The sequence below is a fragment of the Quercus lobata genome, chromosome 2 (genome assembly GCF_001633185.2).
Source record: "Quercus lobata isolate SW786 chromosome 2, ValleyOak3.0 Primary Assembly, whole genome shotgun sequence".
Taxonomy (NCBI): Eukaryota; Viridiplantae; Streptophyta; class Magnoliopsida; order Fagales; family Fagaceae; genus Quercus; species Quercus lobata.
This window is the reverse complement of record NC_044905.1, coordinates 102,195,654-102,216,157: the sequence shown is the minus strand read 5'-3', so window position 1 is coordinate 102,216,157 and position 20,504 is coordinate 102,195,654. Positions and strand designations below refer to the sequence as shown.

Below are 20,504 nucleotides of genomic sequence, written 5' to 3'. Positions count from 1 at the left end.
GTCATTGCACTTTTTCTTTCAAGAATTTTTTTTTTTTGAATTTCTATTATCATATTTCTTTATAATTTTAAAATGGATGGAAAACTTACTCAATTAATTTAGGGATACTTGGTAAATCTCACATGTGCTTGTTCAATATATATCTTCTCAATCTTTTCTTTTCCTTTTTTTTGGGGATCATTTCTGTATAGAAGTATAAATTTTCTTGAATTTTTTTTTTTTGGCAGATGAAAACCGTGAAAAACAAATAGCATCAGAGCCTCATGGTATGGTGTTTAACGTTGAACCAGTTAAGATGACTATTTCAAGTGAACAAAAGAAAATTGAAATTGGAGAAATTGGGAATTTAGCTTCACAAGAAAGACAACCAGAGCGTATACAGGTTGAGGAAATGCAACCACAAGCATTAAGTACTCAAGGAGTGGTGTTTGATGATGGAGCAGTTAAGATCCTTAAATCTAATGGGCAGATGGAATCTCAGATTGAAGACGTTGAGATGGAACCTGAAGCCAGTGAGCAATGTGGATTATTTCTCATGCAGGGTGGTTTAGGATTAACTAAGCCGCCAAAGGATGATGATTGGAAGAACGCCAAAGAGATTTACTTGATGGACAATGAGTTGTCCATCTTACCTGAGAATCCAAGGTGCCCCAATCTGTCAGCTTTGTTCCTTCCAAGAAACTACAAATTGAGAACGATTCCTCTGTCATTTTTTGATTACATGCCAGCCCTTCAAATCCTGAACTTGTCCAGGACTGGTATCAAGTCTTTGCCTGATTCCCTTATCAGATTGGTAAGCCTCAAAAGACTGTTTCTAAATGATTGTCATCGCCTCATGACGTTGTCACCAAAGGTTGGAAATCTCAAGCTGCTTGAGGTTCTTGATCTTGAAGGGGCAAAGATTATGGATTTACCTATGGAGATTAAGGAGCTAACTAATATGAAATGCTTGGAAGTTTCATTTTACGGATATATGAGTAATGGTAGGAGAGCCATGCAGTCAAATGCAGTGGTTCCTGGTGGGGTAATTTCTGCATTGTCTCAGTTAGAAGAATTGAATATTGATGTGAATCCAGATAATGAGCAGTGGGATGCACATGTGGAAGATATTGTTACTGAAGTATGTACCTTAAAGAAGTTGGAAACTCTTAAATTCTATTTTCCAAGGGTGGAACTTTTGAGGCACTTTCAGTGGAATAGCCTATCACTGTCTCATTTCAGATTTACTGTTGGTCGCCATGTTAAGCGCATTATGTCTAGAGTCCCACTTGATGTTGAATTTGAGCTAGAACGATGGGAGAGATCCTTGAGATACATAAATGGTGTGGGTGTCCCTAGAGATATTAAAAAGGTACTCCAACATGCCACAGCATTTTTCTTAGACAGGCATGCAACTGCTAAGAAGCTATCCAATTTTGGGATTCAAAATATGGAGAAACTAAAATGCATAGTTATGGGGGAATGTAATGAGCTTCAAGTGATTATAGATGAAGCAGATGGTTATGAAGGGGATGATTGCAACCAAAATGTATCTAAATCCTATGGTACTGAAAAAAATGTTCTTGGATCACTTGAATACCTGTATGTGTATTATATGAAGAGTTTAAGGGGCATATGGGAGGGGTCGGTACAGCAAAATTCTTTGTTTCTTCTCAAGTCCTTGACATTGCGCACATGTCCCCAGTTGACCACTATTTTCACACAAGGGTCTATTAATAACCTATGCAACTTAGAAGAGCTTAAAGTTGAAGATTGCCCCTCTATCAAAAGCATAGTATGTTGCGACATTCCTGCTGAGCATAAGACCTCTTATTTTCTCCCAAAATTGAAGAAGATTTCACTTCATTACATGCCTGGATTAGTTAGCATCTCTGGTGGTTTACGCATTGCACCAAAGTTAGAATGGTTGAGTTTTTATAATTGCCCAAATCTTAAGAATCCATTAATCGATGAAGTATTTAGTCAAGATTTGAAAAAGATAAAGGGTGAGAGGAGTTGGTGGGAAGCATTGGAGTGGAGCAACAGTTGTCCGGGTAATTTGGATGAAATTTTTGTTCCAATTGACATATGAAATTGCTGAACAATTGAAATATTCCCTAATCAGATTTTGTCTACGCATTGACTTGTGCAAGATCATTGGTTTAATGTCAATGGTAGTATATATAACTGATTATCAAAAAAAAGATAGTATAACTGAGGCATCCATGGACCGCATTCTATTTGTTCTGCTCATATTCCTGTAGTCCTGTAGCAGCTATGGCGTTTAGACCCTACTTACATTGAATATAGTCCCTCTAGCCTGATCTTTCTCATGCTATTTGTAAAAAAATATGTATTGTGTGTTTAGGTTTATAATTCTCCTAACACAAAATGATAACGAAATCCAAGTTCATGAATATGTAGGAAATGCTTTCCTGGAATCCTGCAATGTACATACTGTAAGCCCAAGTTTATGGATGTGGACTTAACCTTTGCAACCAAACACATATATGGACCAAAAGTTTTTGTTTTTTGTTTATAAAAAAGTACACATATATCGAGCATAGGTGCCTTGACCTGTTTCCCACACCAAAAAAAAAAAAAAAAAAAAAAGGTCCCTTGACCTTTGTAAAATCATGATGTAGATAATATTTGAAAAGAATTTCTTCGAACAGGTTTAGTGGATTCATTATGTAACGATTCCAAACAATCAATGTGTAATTTTTTTTTTTTAAAGTTAAACCATCCATGTGTAATTTAAATTATTCAAACAAGTCACATATTCATTAAACATAGATGGTCGTTTGACTTGTTGCATTGTGTGGGAGTAGATATGAGGAATGCAGTCATAGCTTAATTGATTGAGATTTCATGGTGTTTATAAAAAATTGGGGAAAAAAAACAAACAAACAAACAAACAGAGGCATGCAGGTTTCCAACAAAATAAAGCTTTGATGGGCCTGCTGCAATGCGATCACAATTGAAATGAACCTGATGAAATGGGGGCTACCTGTAGATAAGACTTGCATAATATGCCAGCAAAAGGCCGAGACTATGACTTACATTCTTTGGACATGCCTTTTAGCGCAAAATGTTTGGGCCTTGTCCAAAGGAAAGCTCCAAAAGCTACCTTCAATAAATGAAGAGGATTTCTTCATCAACCGTGGCCAAAATGACCCATTAGCATTAATTTTTGAAATATTTAGCAACAGAACACTGTTTCAGAAATAATTAGGGAAATACCACTTTTTTCGAAAACGCCGCTATAGGGCCCGAAAACGTCACTATAGGGCTTAAAAAACGCCACTATAGGGCCCCTTGAACCTGTTATGGGGACTTATAAAAAAATTTTGCAGGAAAACGCCGCTATAGGGCCCAAAAACGTCACTATAGGGCTTGAAAACGCCACTATAGGGCCCCTTGAACCTGTTATGGGACTATAAAAAAATTTTGCAGGAAAACGCCGCTATAGGGCCCAAAAACGTCACTATAGGGCTTAAAAACGCCACTATAGGGCCCCTTGAACCTGTTATGGGACTTATAAAAAAATTTTGCAGGAAAACGCCGCTATAGGGCCCGAAAAAGTGGTATTTCCCTAATTATTTCCGAAACAGTGCTCTGTTGCTAAATATTTCAAAAATTAATGCTAATGGGCCATTTTGGCCATCAACCGTAGCAAATCTTCGATGTGGCAAAGACAATGCTTGGTGATTTCAAGGAAGCCAATTCATGAACAGCTATTTAATTTGTAGCCAAGAACCACCACAGAGTGGCTTCCACCTAAGCCGGGTTTCTTCAAAATCAACATAGCAGGGGTACTAAGCTCACATAGGCAATGTAGTGTGGGGATATGTCTTCGAGACTCAAAAGGAGAAACGTTGTTGGCTTATTGCTTCATGGGGAGGTTGGCTCGTAGAACAGCAGAAGGGCACCCCATGGCGCTAATCAAGGGGCTCGAACTGGCAAAGGAGTATGGTGTGAGAAAAGTATCGGTAGAAGGTTGGACTGAAGCTCAATTTCAGAATCTTCGTTCATCATCACCAAGCTTACTTATGGATAATGGACACCTGCTAGAAGAAGCTCATTCTCTCTGTAATTTATTTTACACACATGGAATGGCATAGGACTTCTAAAGTACTACAACTTTTAATTGAGGATTGAGCTCCCAAATTGATGTATAACAAAATACAAAGTGGCAATTTAAATACTTATTTATAAGGTGCAATTGCGGCTCTACATAGTAGTCTTGAAAGCAAGATTGACAGTGAAGTAGTGTGGAAAGAATCCGTAGACAGAAGATGTTGCGGAGAGGCTTTTAACGACTACATTTTGAGCACCTGATTTGAGAATCCCAAAAATTTGATTCTAAAAATAAAAACCGAAGAATCTAGGTTCAACAAAATAAGAATAATGTTAGGGACACAACAAAATGTCACTACATTCCTAAATTAGCATGCCAACTCACACATAAGTTCCCCACGATCTCTAATGTAAATTTTTTGGTTTGTTAGTTCAAGAATGTAGTGAAATTTTGTTATGTGCCTAATATTACTCACAAAAATAATAATGCCCCCCCAGACATAATAGGTAATCTCTTAAAAAAAAACTCTCAAATAAAAATAATAAAAATTAGTTCAAATATAAGAAAAATAGTCTAAACAACAAATATCAACAAAAAGTTCATTCAAAAACAAAAATAAAAATCCCTAATAATTTAAATTCGTAACTTGTTCAACCCATTCCATAAAAATAATCTAAAATTTCGTTTTTTCCTAAAAAACAGTACCAAGAGATACGTTGTGGACCTTGGTTCTCTTTGACAGCACCGACAACTTTGCTCTTCTTGGCAGCTTGTCTTGTAATCGTAGCAAGTATCATTTATTGCTCTCTCTCTCTCTCCATCTTGTTTAGATTCCAAGCCTCCCAAAGAAAATGAGAGAGATATGATCCTATACTTAGCAATAAAATTCAGTCTTCAATTTATAAAACTTTATATTAAAATAGTAAACTACTGAACTTAATCCATGTCTGAAAGATAATTTGCATGTGTATTGAGCCATGTTACATACGTTGATTGAGTGTTTTTTTTTTTTTTTTGAGATAATATAGACAAGGAATGGGGAAGGAGGGAGTGAGAAGACAAGACTTACAACACTGACACTTACAAAAGTGCCTAAAGCGAGACTTATAAACCAAAGACTCACTCACTAATTGACCGACGTGGTACTTTAGACAACTTATCTTCTTCTTTTTTTTAAAGATAATATAGACAGAAAACATAGGGACGGAGAAAGAGGGAGTAAGAAGACAAGATAAGACGTTGATTGAGTTAAGTGACTCATGTGGCTTGCACATATTGATCGAATCATGGCATGGACCAATCAATATGCAATAGCCACTTATTCTGCCCCTAAAGCCATGTGATCATCATTCTAGTGTTTTCCAAACTCCAACAAACAATACTCATAGCATAAGAATAAAGTTACGGACAAAATGTTATAGGTAGGTAAAAAAAATAATTTAAGTGTCAAGACGAGAATCGGTAATAATTTATTACTTATGATTTGTTAAGAAATTATTGTAAAATTATTATGTTCATAGCATATAGAGAAAGCTATGGAATATTTGTTCCAAAAAAAATAAAAAAAAGCTATGGAATATCTAAGAGATGAGAAAAGATTGACAGGCAAACTTAGGAAAGCTAGCCCACTAAGGACCCACAAAGCTTGAGTTGGACTTAAAGCGAACAGCCCAAAAGAATTAGCCCACGGTGGGCTTAAGGTTTGGAAAAGAAAGGCCTATTCGAATAAAGATTTAAGCCCAAACGTGGTGAGCTTAGTAGATTGACTCATACTTAGCATGTGAGGTACACTAACAAGATATATACATTTGCAAGCAAAAGTAAGTGCATGTATCCAGCATGTGAAATATACTATTACATACAATATATCCAGGTACGTGTACTACATCTACACGTGAAATTCAAATACTAGCATATGCATTTACAATTTATGTACATGTACTGACAATGCATGCATGAAAGAGTTAGAGGCTGACTTCATATTTTAAAGGAAAATTTTCATTTAATTTCATATTTCACACAATTCCCTTGCAAAAGAGAGAAACGAGTAAAAAGGTTGGTTTGGGGGAGGGGAAATTGTAGAAAAAGAGAGAAACGAGTAAAAAGGTTGGTTTGGGGGAGGGGAAATTGTAGAAATAGAGAGATGGAAAAATAATTTTAGAAATTCTTTAATATTTAAGAAAAAATAATTTATCTTAAATAAATTTTAGAGAATAAATCTATATCTATATATTACTAAAAGTTGAAGCGTTTAATGTTACTATACTCATATTGAGTCACATCAGTATCCACGTCATTATCCTTTTTCTTTTCAATTTTCCTATAATTGTTTTTTAACATTTACTTTTTTTTAATAATTGCACTTTCTTCAACCTTTCTCATGTCTTTACCTTTTTATCTCTCCACTACCCTCAACCTTAATATCACTTTATATCTTTCTTTATTTTGTCTCTTCATCTTTCCCTCCCTTACCTTTTCATCTCCCCACTACCCTCAACCTTAAAGTCACTATTCATCTTTCTATTCATTTTCCTTTATTTTGTCTCTTCATATTCACACCATCTTCTATAAATTTGTTATTCTCTCTTCCATTCTTTGCATAGTTTTCCATCATAGAAATGTTGTTTCTCCCTCCCTCTCTCTCTCTCTCTCTCTCACAATAATAATTGGAGTATTTTTTTTTCCTGCATCTCTGCTTAAGTTGATAAATTTTTGTGTTTGTTATAACTCTACGTTGGGTTGATACGATTTAATTTTGTGTTTTAATTTTTTTTTTTTGTTCTCTTTGATTATTAAATATTATACTATTGCATTATAAAAAAAATTAAAAAGATAATATATAAGAATATAATATATATTATTCTATTACATAACATGATTTGGGTAATTTGGTATTTATTGTTACATTATTATATTTTTACTTTTTTTAATATTTTCATCTTATTTTATTCAATATTTAAACTCAGTCACATCCTCCATATAATTAAATTTTTTATTTTTTTTATTTTTTTAATTAAACATATAATATTTTATTTAAATTTAAATAAATTAAATTGTACTCACTTTTTTTAACATTTACACTTACTCCAACCTTTCTCTTTCCCTTTACATTTTCATCTCCCCACTATCCTTTCTCTTAATATCACTCTTCATTTTTCCCTTTATTTTGTTTTTTCTTATTGTTATCTTTTTAGTATAAATTTGGCATTCTCTTTTCCATTATATGCATAATTTTTCTTCACCAAAAAAAAAAAATCTCACTCAATTTTTGGTGATATATATATATATATATTGCATCTTTGTTTTAGGTTGAGAAATTTTTGTGTTTTTTAGAACTCTACTTTAGGTTGATGCGATTTAATTGTTTTTTTTTTTTTTTTTTTACTTTGGTTGTTAAATTTTATCGTATTGCATTGTAAAGAATTAAAGATAGTATATAAAAATGTAATATTATAATATTACATAATATGATTTATTTAGAGATAATTAATTTGGTGTTTATTGTTATATCTTTTTTTTTTTTCCTTCTCATATTATTTTATTCAACATTATTATTGTAGGGGCACAATTCTAGTGGCCCAATCCTTGTTGGTCAAGTCTTGGTCCAAAAGGTCCCACACAATGAATTTTTTGTAGAGTATGGGCTGAAGAACTGGGTTTCAGTTAGCTTAAACGATCTGTTGCATGGGTTAAAAAAAATAAAAAAAGAAAAACGAAAAAGATGGACGTGAAGAGAGATCCCTCTTAAGTGATCAGGCTCGAAACTTCATTCCTAGGCATATATTAATACAGTAAAATTTCTCTTCCGTGTTCCTCCTCTCCTCTCTTTTTCGTCCCCCTCTCTTGGGGGATTTTTACATATTATATAGGCCCTCTCCTATCATCTAGGCTTTACACTTGTTGATCATCCAAACCCCTACTTGAGTACCTGTCCCATCAGACACCCTTATCAATTCTTTGTGAGTTGCAGTGGCCAAGGTAGCACTGTTCAGGAGCCTTCTCTTCATTAATATGGCTAGGAGAGTAGTTGTGATGCATTTAATGTGGTGGTGGCAGCTTTTGCTGAGATATTTTGGGTTTCCTTCCTTTTTGCGTATTTGGGGGATGGACTACAGTAGCTGGGACGCACCTTTGATTTGGATTTTGCAGTGTCCGAGGAGGAATTCCTCCTCGGACATGTTCTCTTTGCCCCAGTGGGCCTAAATAAGGATTCTGGGCCACGATGTCTCCTCGGACGGACTGGTCCTCGGACGGGCCCAGGGCCCAGTCAACCTATTATTCTGGACCGATCCCCACAATAGCCCCTCAAAACTCTAGTTTTTGATCTCCTTCCGAGGAGAAAAGCGGGGTTTTGACATTTACAAATGATGGAATTAATGAGATCTTGGTTCGCGCGTGTGGGCAGTCACTTTGGACGCACTACAATTTACGAGGCGCGGCCATTTACTCCAGGTAGCTTTATGTCTCCTTTATCCAACGGCGAGGCGTAGATCTGATGGCCAGCATTTTTCCTTGAATTTTTGAGCGAGAGTGATTTTCTCTTTCTCCCTCTTGCTATATAAAGCACTAGAGAGGCTCATTTTTTTCTTTTTTATCTGCATATCAGAAGTCCAAAGAACTCCAGAGAACTCCAGTGCACAGAGATCTACAAAAACTTCCGTTCTTCAGATTTCCATAATCGTTTCTGCGAAGAGTCCTTCCTAGAAGAGATTTTCAAGCATCTTACTGGTCGTTTGTGAAGATACTCGTAAGTTCCGTTCATTTCGCTGCTTCGAATTTCTCCTCGAATTTCACTTTTCTCCTCGATTTTTATTCTCGTCCCTCCAGTTCAACTTAAATAAGTAGATTCAAGGACCTAGTAGACACTCCGGCTGCCATGGAGGCCTTTAGGGCAAAATACCACATCCCGCAGGGGGTGGTTCTGCGGTACTGTACCCCAAAAGGAGTATTGACAGATAGAGACGTGGGCGAAGTTGTCATTCCTATGATTGCCTTTATAGAAGGAGGAATGACACTCCCCATGCGTAGGATTACCCGGGACTACTTGTTCCACCATAGGTTGACACCGCATCAGTGCGCTCCAAACATGTTCAGGATATTAGGCTGCATAGATGTTTTGAACGAGCGGATAGGTCTAGGCCTGACCTGGCATGATGTGGTTCACCTGTATGAGTGCCATTACATCGAGAAGGGAGGGTATTACCTCAAACCTCGGTCCCAGGTCGTTAGGCTAATCTCCTGCCTCCCCATATCCAATAAGACTATGAAGGATGATTTCCTCATTGCCTCAGAAGAGTAGAGCGATGGTTTTCATTGTCCAACTCGGGCAGGAATTCCAAGTGCGGCGCCTGTAGGGCCAATCCTTTAGGGAGGGGGCTTAGCTCTTTGGATTCATTCTTTTTTTTTTTTTTTTTTTTTTGCTTAAGAATCGAAAATTTTTATAACTTAATTCTAATCTCCTTCTTGGCTATTTTGCAGATAGAGCTCAAGTTGCTCCTAAGCTGAGCCACGTAAACGTTCTGGCCTTGAACTATCTGTTGAGGTCGAAAATCCACGTTACCGAGGACAGGCAGCTACGCACGGCTCATTTGGTTTCGGGCTACCAACCCCTAACCCGTTCTTTAAAATCCATTGGCCATGCCATAAGAGCTGGTAGTCCAAGATTGGCTAGGATTGATATATCCAAGCCCAAGTTCCTAGCCTAACAAGATCTCAAGCCAATCGTGCTACCTGGTGTTCGGAATCCTCCACCAGCTGCGCAATTGCCTCTACCAAACAACCTTGAAGTTGCTGCGCCAGTTGAAGGAGAGACCGAATCATCTCGTCTTTCTCTTGAGGAGGAGATAGACGAGTTCTATTTTGAAGAGGAGGTTCATAAAGCCCCTTTGATCGAGCTTTCGGACCCTGAAGGAAAGCAGGATTGAAATTCTACGGTCGGCGCTCCAATTATTATAACCTGCTCGGAAGACTCCTCAGAAGAAGAGGTAGACAATATGGCTGGCAAAGGAAAAATCCTACGAGATTTGATGGCCTCCCGAGGAAAAGGTCAATCTTCAAAGGTGTCTGCTCAATCGTAGACCCAGGACCTTCCTCCAGTCGCTCATCAAGTTCCTTCTGACCTCGGCCTCAAGGTTAACCCGGACCTAAAAAAGAGAAGGCCGGCTGAAATCCCTGAGGAAGGCGAGGTGGTGCCCCGCCAGGGCAGGCAGCAAAAAACCACCCGGGGGCAAAAGAATAAAAGGGCTTCCTCCATAGAAAGCCGAGAGGAGGAGAACCGGGCTGAAGTGTGTGTTCAACCACGCACTTGGAGCCCGAAGTTGGAGGTAGATGGGGTTGCTATCCCCTACACTGCCTCGGTCCGAGAATACAACAGGGGCCGAGCAGGGTACATAGCTGAGGTTTTGGAGTAGCCAGTACTCCTCCCTTGGGATATGGAGGCCTACAAGCGGTTCTCTCAGCCCGAGCTCTTTCTATCTCTCAAGAGGGATCTTGCAATGATAAGTGACTCTTTTTCCCTTTCGTTAAATCATTAGACATTGTTGCATTCTAAGACAATTTTGTTTTGTTGGCAGATCACTCAGTAGGTGTTTTTGGCTGAGGAGTTCTACCGCAGCAACCGCAGCTTAGCTGAAGTTGAGGCCCAATCTCGGACAGAGGTGGAGAAAACCGCGGGGTCCTTCAAGCAAGAGAACCTTAAACTTGCGGAGAAGTTCAAATAGGTGGAGAAAGGCCGCAAGAGCGCCCTATTCGGACTAAAAAACGTCGAAACTCAAGCCGAGGACCAGCGCCAAAAGTTGTTCGTGACCGAGACCAGCCTTGCCACTGAAAAGCAAACAGTGCTAGATCTCAAGGCTGTGCTACAAAAAGCTGAGGAGAAGGTCCCGTGAGCTAAGGAAGAGGCTCAGCTGATTCGGGAGGCTGTAGAGGCTGAAAAGAAAGCTATTTATCAGCTTAGGGCTGAAGAAACCGAAGCCAGGCTCTCCAAGGAGATTCCAGAGGTGTGAAGGGGTTATTACAGCATCTCATGGGCTCATGCCCTTGATGCTGCAGGGATTCCTGCAGATTCGGCGCTAAGGTTGCCCGAGAAGGTCTTCTTCCCTCCGGAGATCCGAGAGGTTCCTGACGGCGCCCCTGAAGCTTCTGAGCAGGCCATGGCTATTCCTGATGCCATGCCTCTGCTTGATAAAGCCAAGGATCCTGCCAAGGAGTCCACTTCCGAGGTTCCTGCTCCTCAGCCAGAGCAGAAAGAAAATCCTCCTGCTGAGGCTTAGCTGCTAGGTTTTTAATTCCTGTACTTTTTTTTTTTTTTTTGGAACGAGAGTTGTCTTATTTTTTGTTCTTTTGTAAAGACCTCTCTTTGTATTGACCTCGGCTTATTAATATAGAATGTTCTTTTTTCCATTCTCTTCTGATGTTTATTAATACTGTTCCTCTATTTACCATTTGTAACAATATAAACAAATATAAACGAATAAGAAAAAAGGAGTGCCATGCGGCGAATTTAGAATGATAGTTGCAATTATACTAAACTACGCACGTACCTCGAATTTGCACAAGAGTTCTAATTTATTAATTTTCCCCAAGTCTGTGGTCCGAGAGGCCATGCAGGACTTGGGTTCTATTTAAAACTTGGATAGATGCCATAAGTTATTAATTTCCCCTAAGTCTGTGGTACGAGGAGCCATGCAGGACTTAGGTTCTGTTTAAAACTTGTACAGATGCCATAAGTTATTAATTTCCCTTAAGTCTGTGGTCCGAGGAGCCATGCAGGACTTAAGTTCTGTTTAAAACTTGTACAGGTGCCATAAGTTATTAATTTTCCCTAAACCTGTGGTCCGAGGAGGCATGCAGGACTTAGGTTTTGTTTAAAACTTGTACAGATGCCATAAGTTATTAATTTCCCCTAAGTCTGTGGTCCGAGAAGCCATGCAGGACTTAGGTTCTGTTTAAAACTTGTACAGATGCCATAAGTTATTAATTTCCCCTAAGTTTGTGGTTCGAGGAGCCATGCAGGACTTAGGTTCTGTTTAAAACTTGGATAGATGCCATAAGTTATTAATTTCTCCTAAGTCTGTGGTCCGAGGAGCCATGCAGGACTTAAGTTTTGTTTAAAACTTGTACAGATGCTATAAGTTATTAATTTTCCCTAAGTCTGTGGTTCGAGGAGCCACGCAAGACTTAAGTTCTGTTTAAAACTTGGATAGATGGAAATGGACCAATGCGATGATCATGGAACAAAACATAGGCAGAGCTGTTTTCATTAATAATAATATCTTCTTAGATTATTTACATTCCACGGGTGAGGTACAGTTTTTTCATCTAAATCTTCTAGGTAATAAGCACCTATTCCGGCCACAGATGTGATGCGATACGGTCCCTCCCAGTTGGGTCCCAGCTTGCCCTAGGAAGGGTTCTTAGCGCTGCCGAGAATCTTCCTCATTACGAGGTCGCCTGGACTTAAAGGTCGCAGCTTTACATTAGCGTCATATCCCCGCTTTAGCTTCTAATGATAATAGACCATATGGATCATCGCTTTTTTCCTTAGCTAAGTCTAGACTTCTCCCTAGTAACTTGTCATTGTTTTCTGGGGTAAAAGTGCTAGACCTCAATGTGGGGAAGCTGTTCTCGATTGGGAGTACAGCTTCGGCCCCATAAGTCATTGAAAAGGGAGTTTCGCCCATTGACCGTTGCGGCGTCGTTCGATAGGTCCATAAAACATACGAGAGCTCTTCCACTCATTTCCCCTTTGCATCATCCAATCTCTTTTTCAGACCGCTTACTACAACTTTGTTCACGGCCTCGGCTTGCCCATTTCCTTGAGGGTAGGCAGGAGTGGAATATCGGTTGGTGATGCCAAACTCGTTGCAGTATTCCCTGAAGTTCTTACTATCAAATTGAAGACTGTTGTTCGAGATAAGGGTGTGAGGAGTTCCGAAGCGCGTAATAATGTTTTTCCAAATGAATTTCTTAGAGTCCACGTCCCTGATGTTGGCCAAAGGTTCAGCCTCTACCCACTTGGTGAAATAGTCGGTGCCGACTATTATGTATCGCTTATTCCCTGCTACTTTAGGGAAAAGACTGACAATATCAAGACCCCATTGAGCAAACGGCCAAGGGCTGGAGAGGGGGTTAAGGATTCCTCCAGGTTGGTGGATATTTGGGGCGAATCTCTGGCATTGATCACACTTCTTCGTATATTCTTGGGCATCTCTCTGCATATTCGGCCACCAGTATCCCTGGGTGAGTGCCCTGTGCGCCAGCGATCTTCCTCCTGTGTGACTCCCACAAATTCCCTCATGTAGCTCTTCAAGCAGGGACTCGGACCCCTCTGGGTGTATACACAATAGGTACGGCCCAGAATAGGAACGCCGGTATAACTTGTGGTCTTCCGACAACCAAAACCGAGGAGCATTCCTTCGTATTTTCTCGGCCTCTAGTTTTCCCTCTGGTAATGTATCATCTTTGAGGAAGTTCATTATAGGATCCATCCAGCTGGGACTCTTTCTAACCTAATGGACCTGAGCTGAGTCTATTCTAATTGAACTTGCTTGGACTAGATCCTCAACAAGGATCATTCGTGGCAAATCATGCGCCGAGGACGTGGCAAGAGTGGCCAGCGAATCTGCATGTGTGTTCTCGCTTCTAGAAACATGTGTCAGATTGAAGGATTCAAAGTCCGACTATAAGCGTTTGACTCGTCTGAGATACTCTTGCATTCTAGCATCTCTAGCTTCTAACTCACCCATCACTTGGCCAACAACCAATTTGGAGTCCGAGAACGCTTCCATTACCCTTCTGCCCAATTTTTGAACCATCATCATTCCTTGAAGTAAGGCTTCGTACTCAGCCTCGTTGTTCGTGGCCGAGAACCCGAGCCTTAGCGATTTTTCAATGGCAATACCTTCGGGCGATATTAGAACTAGCCCAATTCCAAATCTTCTTTGGTTGGCCGCACCATCCACATAGACTTTCCAGTGCAAGGTCTCCCGTGTTGAGATTGTGCAAACCAATTTTCCATCCATGCCTTTCTTCTTGGTTATTGTTTCTACAGAGGGTTTAGCGAATTCTGCAACTAAGTTTGCGAGGACTTGACTCTTGACAGAGGATCTGGGCATATATTTGATATCAAAGGCCCCCAAAAGTGCACTCCACATGACGATCCTTCCTGTGTAGTCGGCGCTTTGAAGTACCGATCGAAGGGGAAGCTGGGTTAGAACGATGACTCTGTGTGCCTGAAAGTAATGGGGGAGTTTTCGCTTGACATGCACCACTGCTAGAATTGCCTTCTCTAGTGGTAAGTAACACACTTCAGCCTCATGTAACGATTTACTCACATAATACACTGGTCGCTGAACTCCATTATCATCCTGTAAAAGTACCAGGCTTACAGCATGAGGGGCTACCGCTATGTATGCAAACGGCACCTCGTCTGCCTCAGGGCTAGACATAATGGGTGGTCGCGACAAGTATTCTTTGAGTTACTGGAAGGCCAGGACACAATCTTCCGACCACTCAAACCCTTTCCACTTATTCATTAATAGGTAGAAAGGTCGACATCAGTCTGCAGATCGTGATATGAACCGGTTCAATGCCGCAACCATGCTAGTGAGTTTCTGCACTTCTTTCGGATTCCGAGGAGCCTGTAGGCTATTGATCGCTTTGATTTGATCTGGGCTTACCTCTATCCCTCTATGGGTTACCATATAGCCTAGGAATTTCCCAGATCCGACCCCAAATGAACATTTGGAAGTATTGAGCCGCAACTTGTGCTCCTTTAAGATGCCAAAAATGATCTCTAGGTCTTTCACGTGCTCGGACACCACCTTGCTTTTCACCACCATATCGTCTATGTAGACTTCAATAACTTTGCCTAGTTGCTGTTCAAACATTTTGGTCATCATCCTTTGGTACGTTGACCTTGCGTTCTTTAGTCCGAAAGGCATCACCTTATAGTGGTAGTTTCCGACGGGTGTCATGAATGCTATTTTCTCTTGATCCTCTAATGCCAGAGGTATCTGATGATAGCCCTGGAAGGCATCCAAGAATCTCATTCGAGAGTGGCCTACAGTCGCATCTACCAGTCGGTTTATTCGAGGTAACGAGAACGGGTCTTTCGAGCATGCCTTGTTCAAGTCTGTGAAGTCTACGTAGACTCGCCACTTCCCTGTTTTCTTTCTTACCACCACCGTATTTTCCATCCATTTGGGGTAAAAGACTTCTTTGATAGCCCCTGCCTTTTTCAATTTTGTCACTTCGTCTCTAACGGCACTGGCATGTTCCTTTGAGAGACGTTGGGGTGGTTGCTTCTTTGGAATGGAAGATGGGTTGACATTCAAGTGGTGACAAATAAGGCTAGGGTTAACCCTGGGGGCATCGTAAGCGTCCCATGCAAACACATCGACATTTCTTCTCAGAAACCCGACCAGTTCCTCTTTTTCTTGAGGAGGCAACTCAGAGCCGACCTGGAAAAATCTCTTCGGATCATTGTCAACGATAAACTTTTCTAAACTTTCACACCTTATCTCCTCGGCTAACTCATTGACTTGCCCTGCCGAGGTGGCTGGTTGCTATAAGTTCTCAGAGGCCAAGGACTCGGCATTGGACCGACGTGAGATGGCGGCCACCGTACACTGCCTGGCCATGGCTTGATCTCCACGAATCTCTTCTACTTGGCCTCTGGACGGGTATTTTACCTTTTGGTGAAGCGTGGAAGATACAGCTTCTAGGGCATGGATCCATGGCCTGGCTACTATCCCTGTGTAGGGCGAGTAGGCATCGACCACGATAAAGTTCACCTCCACCACCTTTGACCCAGTTTGTATGGGTAGTCTGATCTGTCCTTTTAGCGTAACAGTCTTCCCTTCGAAGCTGATAAGGGGAGAGTCATAAGCCGTCAAATCCTCTGGCCTCAGGTTCAGCCCCTTGTATAGATCAGGGTACATTACCTCCACTGCGCTACCCGGGTCTACCAACACCCTTCTCACATCAAAGCCTCCGATTCTCAGCGTAACTACTAAGGCATCGTCGTGAGGTTGGATAGTTCCTTTCTTATCCTCGTCCGAGAATACTAATATCAAAGAGCTTCACTTTTTAGACCTTTTAAATCCTCTTTCCCTGTCCTCGACAGAGAGCCAAGCCACAGACAGCACCCTGGAAGGATATGAGCCGGTTCTTCCTGGAGCGACAAAGATGACATGGATCGTTCCTGTGGGGGGTCTTAAGGATACATCTTTTTGAGGCTCTTGCATTGCCTGGCCCGGATGACCGCTTGAGGGGTGTAAAAGGTGACGTAACTTTCCTTCTCGGACCAACTAATCTAGGTGATTCCATAGATTCCTGCAATCCTCAGTGGTATGTCCATAGTCCTGATGATAGTGGCAATACAGGTTCTGGTTACGTTTCGAAGGGTCCCCAGCCATTTGTCCTGGCCATCTAAAGAAAGGTTCATTCTTGACTTTCTCTAAAACTTGTTGTACTGGCTCTCTGAACACGGCATTAACCGTTTGCATGTTATTTTGTCCAGCCTGTCTCAAAAAATCTCTCCTCAACTGGTTATGGTTATATCGTTCTGACCTGAAATCATTCCTTCTGGGGGGAACGATCTTCTCCTTTCCCTTTCCTTGTAGCTGATCTTCTTCCACCCTTTTGTACTTGTCAATCCTATCCATTAACTGATGAACGTTGGTAACGGGTTTACCAATGAGAGATTTTCTTAAGCCATGCTCAATGGGGAGACTGCCTTTGAACGTGCTGATAGCGACGTTATCGTGGTTCTCATCTAGCTCGTTATACATCTCCCAATATCTATCCGAGTACGCCTTTAGGGTTTCTCCTTCGCGCATGGATAAAGACAATAACAAACTTAGGGGTCGAGGGACCCTACTATCCGTAATAAAGCGAGAACAAAAAGCCCGAGTGAGCTGCTTATAGGAGCCTATGGAATTTGTCTCTAGGCTAGTAAACCATCTCATCGCCATTGGCCCCAAGCTCGACGGGAAGACTTTGCACATCAGAGCCTCATTTTGGGAGCGGATGGCCATTCTTTGGTTAAACTGGCTTACGTGCTCCACTGGTTCTGATCGGCCGTTGTAAATGGCAAACGTTGCTTGATTAAAGCGTCGAGGTAACTTAGCCCCTTCGATTCTGTGTGCGAAAGGTGATCTGGAGATCTGATCTAATGCCTTGTTCATAGCGTCATTTCCCAAACCCTTGCTGGACGGGTTCTCATACCTTCGCAGAAGGTGAGACTCCTTCTCGTAAGAAAAGGTCTCACTTGGGGGTGTTCTCAACCTCCGTCGATAACTCACGTCCTCCTTGTTAAAGGTTGCGTCTGAGCTAGAGGGAGATCGCTTTCGCTGCGCACGTCGCAACTTTCTTTTCAGGTCATCTATCTCTCGCTGCATGGCCTGATGATTGTTTCGCCTCTGGGATACGTGACTACCTATTTGGGTATGACTTTGGCTCGTCTGGGTAGTATGTACGCTCCCCTCATGATTCCTTCTGTTACCTAGGTTGGCAGGATCATTTTGCCACTGAGACTCAATGGGTTCTGTCTGTTGAGGGTTAGCCTGGTGAGGATTCTCCTGGTGTGGACCTAATCCTGCCATGCTCAACTATTGTGCTTACTGACACTTTAGTTCTTCCCACAGATGGCACCAATTGTAGGGGCACAATTCTAGTGGCCCAATCCTTGTTGGTCAAGTCTTGGTCCAAAAGGTCCCACACAATGAATTTTTTTGTAGAGTATGGGCTGAAGAACTAGGTTTCAGTTAGCTTAAACGATTTGTTGCATGGGTTAAAAAAAAATACAGAAAGAAAAACGAAAAAGATGGACGTGAAGAGAGATCCCTCTTAAGTGACCGGGCTCGAAACTTCATTCATAGGCATATATTAATACAGTAAAATTTCTCTTCTGTGTTCCTCCTCTCCTTTCTTTTTCCTCCCCCTCTCTTGGGAGACTTTTACATATTATATAGGCCCTCTCCTATCATTTGGGCTTTACACTTATTGATCATCCAAACCCCTACTTGAGCACCTGTCTCATCAGACACCCTTATCAATTCTTTGTGAGTTGCAGTGGCCAAGGTAGCACTGTTCAGGGGTCTTCTCTTCATTAATGCGGCCAGGAGAGTAGTTATGATGCATTTAATGTGGTGGTGGCAGCCTTTACTGAGATATTTTGGGTTCCTTCCTTTTTGCGTATTTGGGGGATGGACTACAGTGGCTGGGACACACCTTTGATCTGGATTTTGCAGTGTCCGAGGAGGAATTCCTCCTCGGACATGTTTTCTTTGGCCCAGTGGGCCTAAATAAGGATTCTGGACCACGATGTCTCCTCGGACGGACTGGTCCTCGGACGGGCCCAGGGCCCAGTCAACCTATTAGATTGTATATTTTTTAAAAGTCAATATATTAACTTGAAAGAAAATGAAAAACCAACTATTAACCAATAATATTATCACGCGCACCGCGCGGGTCTACGACTAGTTATACATAAAAGCGACACAAAAATCTTATCATTTCTCTCTCTTGTGGCTTCTAGGAAGTCCAAATCTCCAAAAATCAAGGACTACCACTATTTAATTTGCAAAATCTCTTCAAACCCACATTTGAATCTTTTCAAAATCTCTAAAATTAAGGACCAAATTCACTTCTTCATCTGCATCTTCTCCTTCTCATCCCTTACCTTCTTCTTCTTACCATTTACCCATTGGCTTACTTACCCTTTGTTGGTTTCAAATTGGTTCAGATTAAGGGTGAGAAGTTGGAGAGATCTAATGTCAAGGTGTTCTACCTTCTACATTCTCTCACAGGACGGGGGAATAAAAGAGAAAAAACATATATATTTTAACACTTTTTGTTTAAGTTTTTAGATTAGACAGATGATAGAAATTTAAGAAGAAAACCTAAGGAATAGTAACTAATGTGTTAAAACAACCTAAACTTAAAAAAATAAATGCTGTGCGAGAGAAGATTTTACCTGTTGAAACTACCTAAACTTTAGAAATGAAATTTCATTGGCGATAGAAGGAATGGTGGAGACTTCAATCAATCCCATGAATTTAGGAAATTCTTGGAATTTTGGAGACTTGTTTATCCCACGGATTTTGAAGGAATTGTGGAGATTCTAGTCGATTACAAGAATGATAAGACTCAACAAAAATTGGGAGTGCTCCTACGCGAAGCACAATACATGTCACTAGTTCGAGGGATTAGAGGCCAAGATCCGGAAACAATTACAGTTGTTAGATATACTATCCAAACCAATTGTAGACTCATGTACTTATAAAACAAGCAACTTAACCCTGAGTTAGTCTAGGATTAGTTAAGTATTATTTGGTATATAAACCTTATAGTGGGCTCATTACAATATAAGTGCTTATTATCAATATTTAATCATCAAGAGCTTTCTTACTATGGACATAAGTACTTTAACAACTTAAAAAAAAAATCTAAATGGGGTTATTTTATAAACTCTAGAGGATCCACATTCTATGAAATCTCACCTTATTAAATATTAAGCATAAAGAGACAAATTGACATAAAGTAACTCCCAAATAAATTTCTTAAAAATCTTTACGCTCCAACGTTAAATAAGTGGTTTAATTTTTGTCTACATCATTATTTAAATTATTTAAATCGTAGATATTAAAAATATATTAGTCAATGAATATTTAAATGCTGGTGATATGATTAACAATAAATGAGATTTTGAGAACTCTAGATAAGAAATAGAATGACTCTTTTGATTGGGCAAATTCATTTTGTTTCTTTTCCCGCTTGTATGACATAATCTTTAACTTTTTTTATTCCCTCTTTTCCACGAACATTTGTATGAGTACTAGTGGACATTTTTAAATGTTTTACTGTCATATATTTTACTCAGCAAAAATTAATGAAGACTTTAGTTCTCTTATTAGGCAGCAACGAAACCGCAAGGAAAAATATTAAAATAAATAAGTAAGAAGAAGAAAGTTGCCTCTTTCTAAAAAAATTAGTGCAATTAGTTTAAAAGTTTTGGCATGGAGCTTCCTTGTTAACTAGATTCTAAACTTTACCTTTGTCTGTTTTCTTTGGATCAGAAAGGTGAGGGGGTAACATGGATTTTGCTTCATCTGTGAGGTAGGGGTAAATGAGAGAGGGAACGAAATTTGATTCATGAAAGGAAGGGTGTCCGTAGGTCTATTAACAAATTGTAACATTTTATTGACAGAGCTCAAATTGTTGGAGATTGAAATTTTAAGCATGTCGGTCATTAGCCATTACCATTCATATTCACAAATGGTTTCTCGAAGCAATATTTTACGAATGGAGTCAAATTTCCTGTTATTCACATTATCATTATCACTAAGAAGTTAAACAAACAGAAATACACAAAACACCTATACATCGACAAAGCGGAGTTTACCACCTTTGTTCATTCTCTAATAAACACAACTTTTCA

General features: G+C 40.2%; 1 protein-coding gene across 1 annotated transcript; it reads left to right on the top strand.

Annotated features, from left to right (window-relative positions):
- Positions 1 to 231: 231 nt before the first annotated feature.
- LOC115977602 (disease resistance protein At4g27190-like) lies at positions 232 to 2,312 on the top strand. Its single transcript, XM_031099542.1, has one exon. The coding sequence runs from the start codon at positions 269 to 271 to the stop codon at positions 2,069 to 2,071; it is 1,803 nt and encodes a 600-aa protein (XP_030955402.1). The 5' UTR covers positions 232 to 268; the 3' UTR covers positions 2,072 to 2,312.
- The last annotated feature ends 18,192 nt before the right edge of the window (positions 2,313 to 20,504 follow it).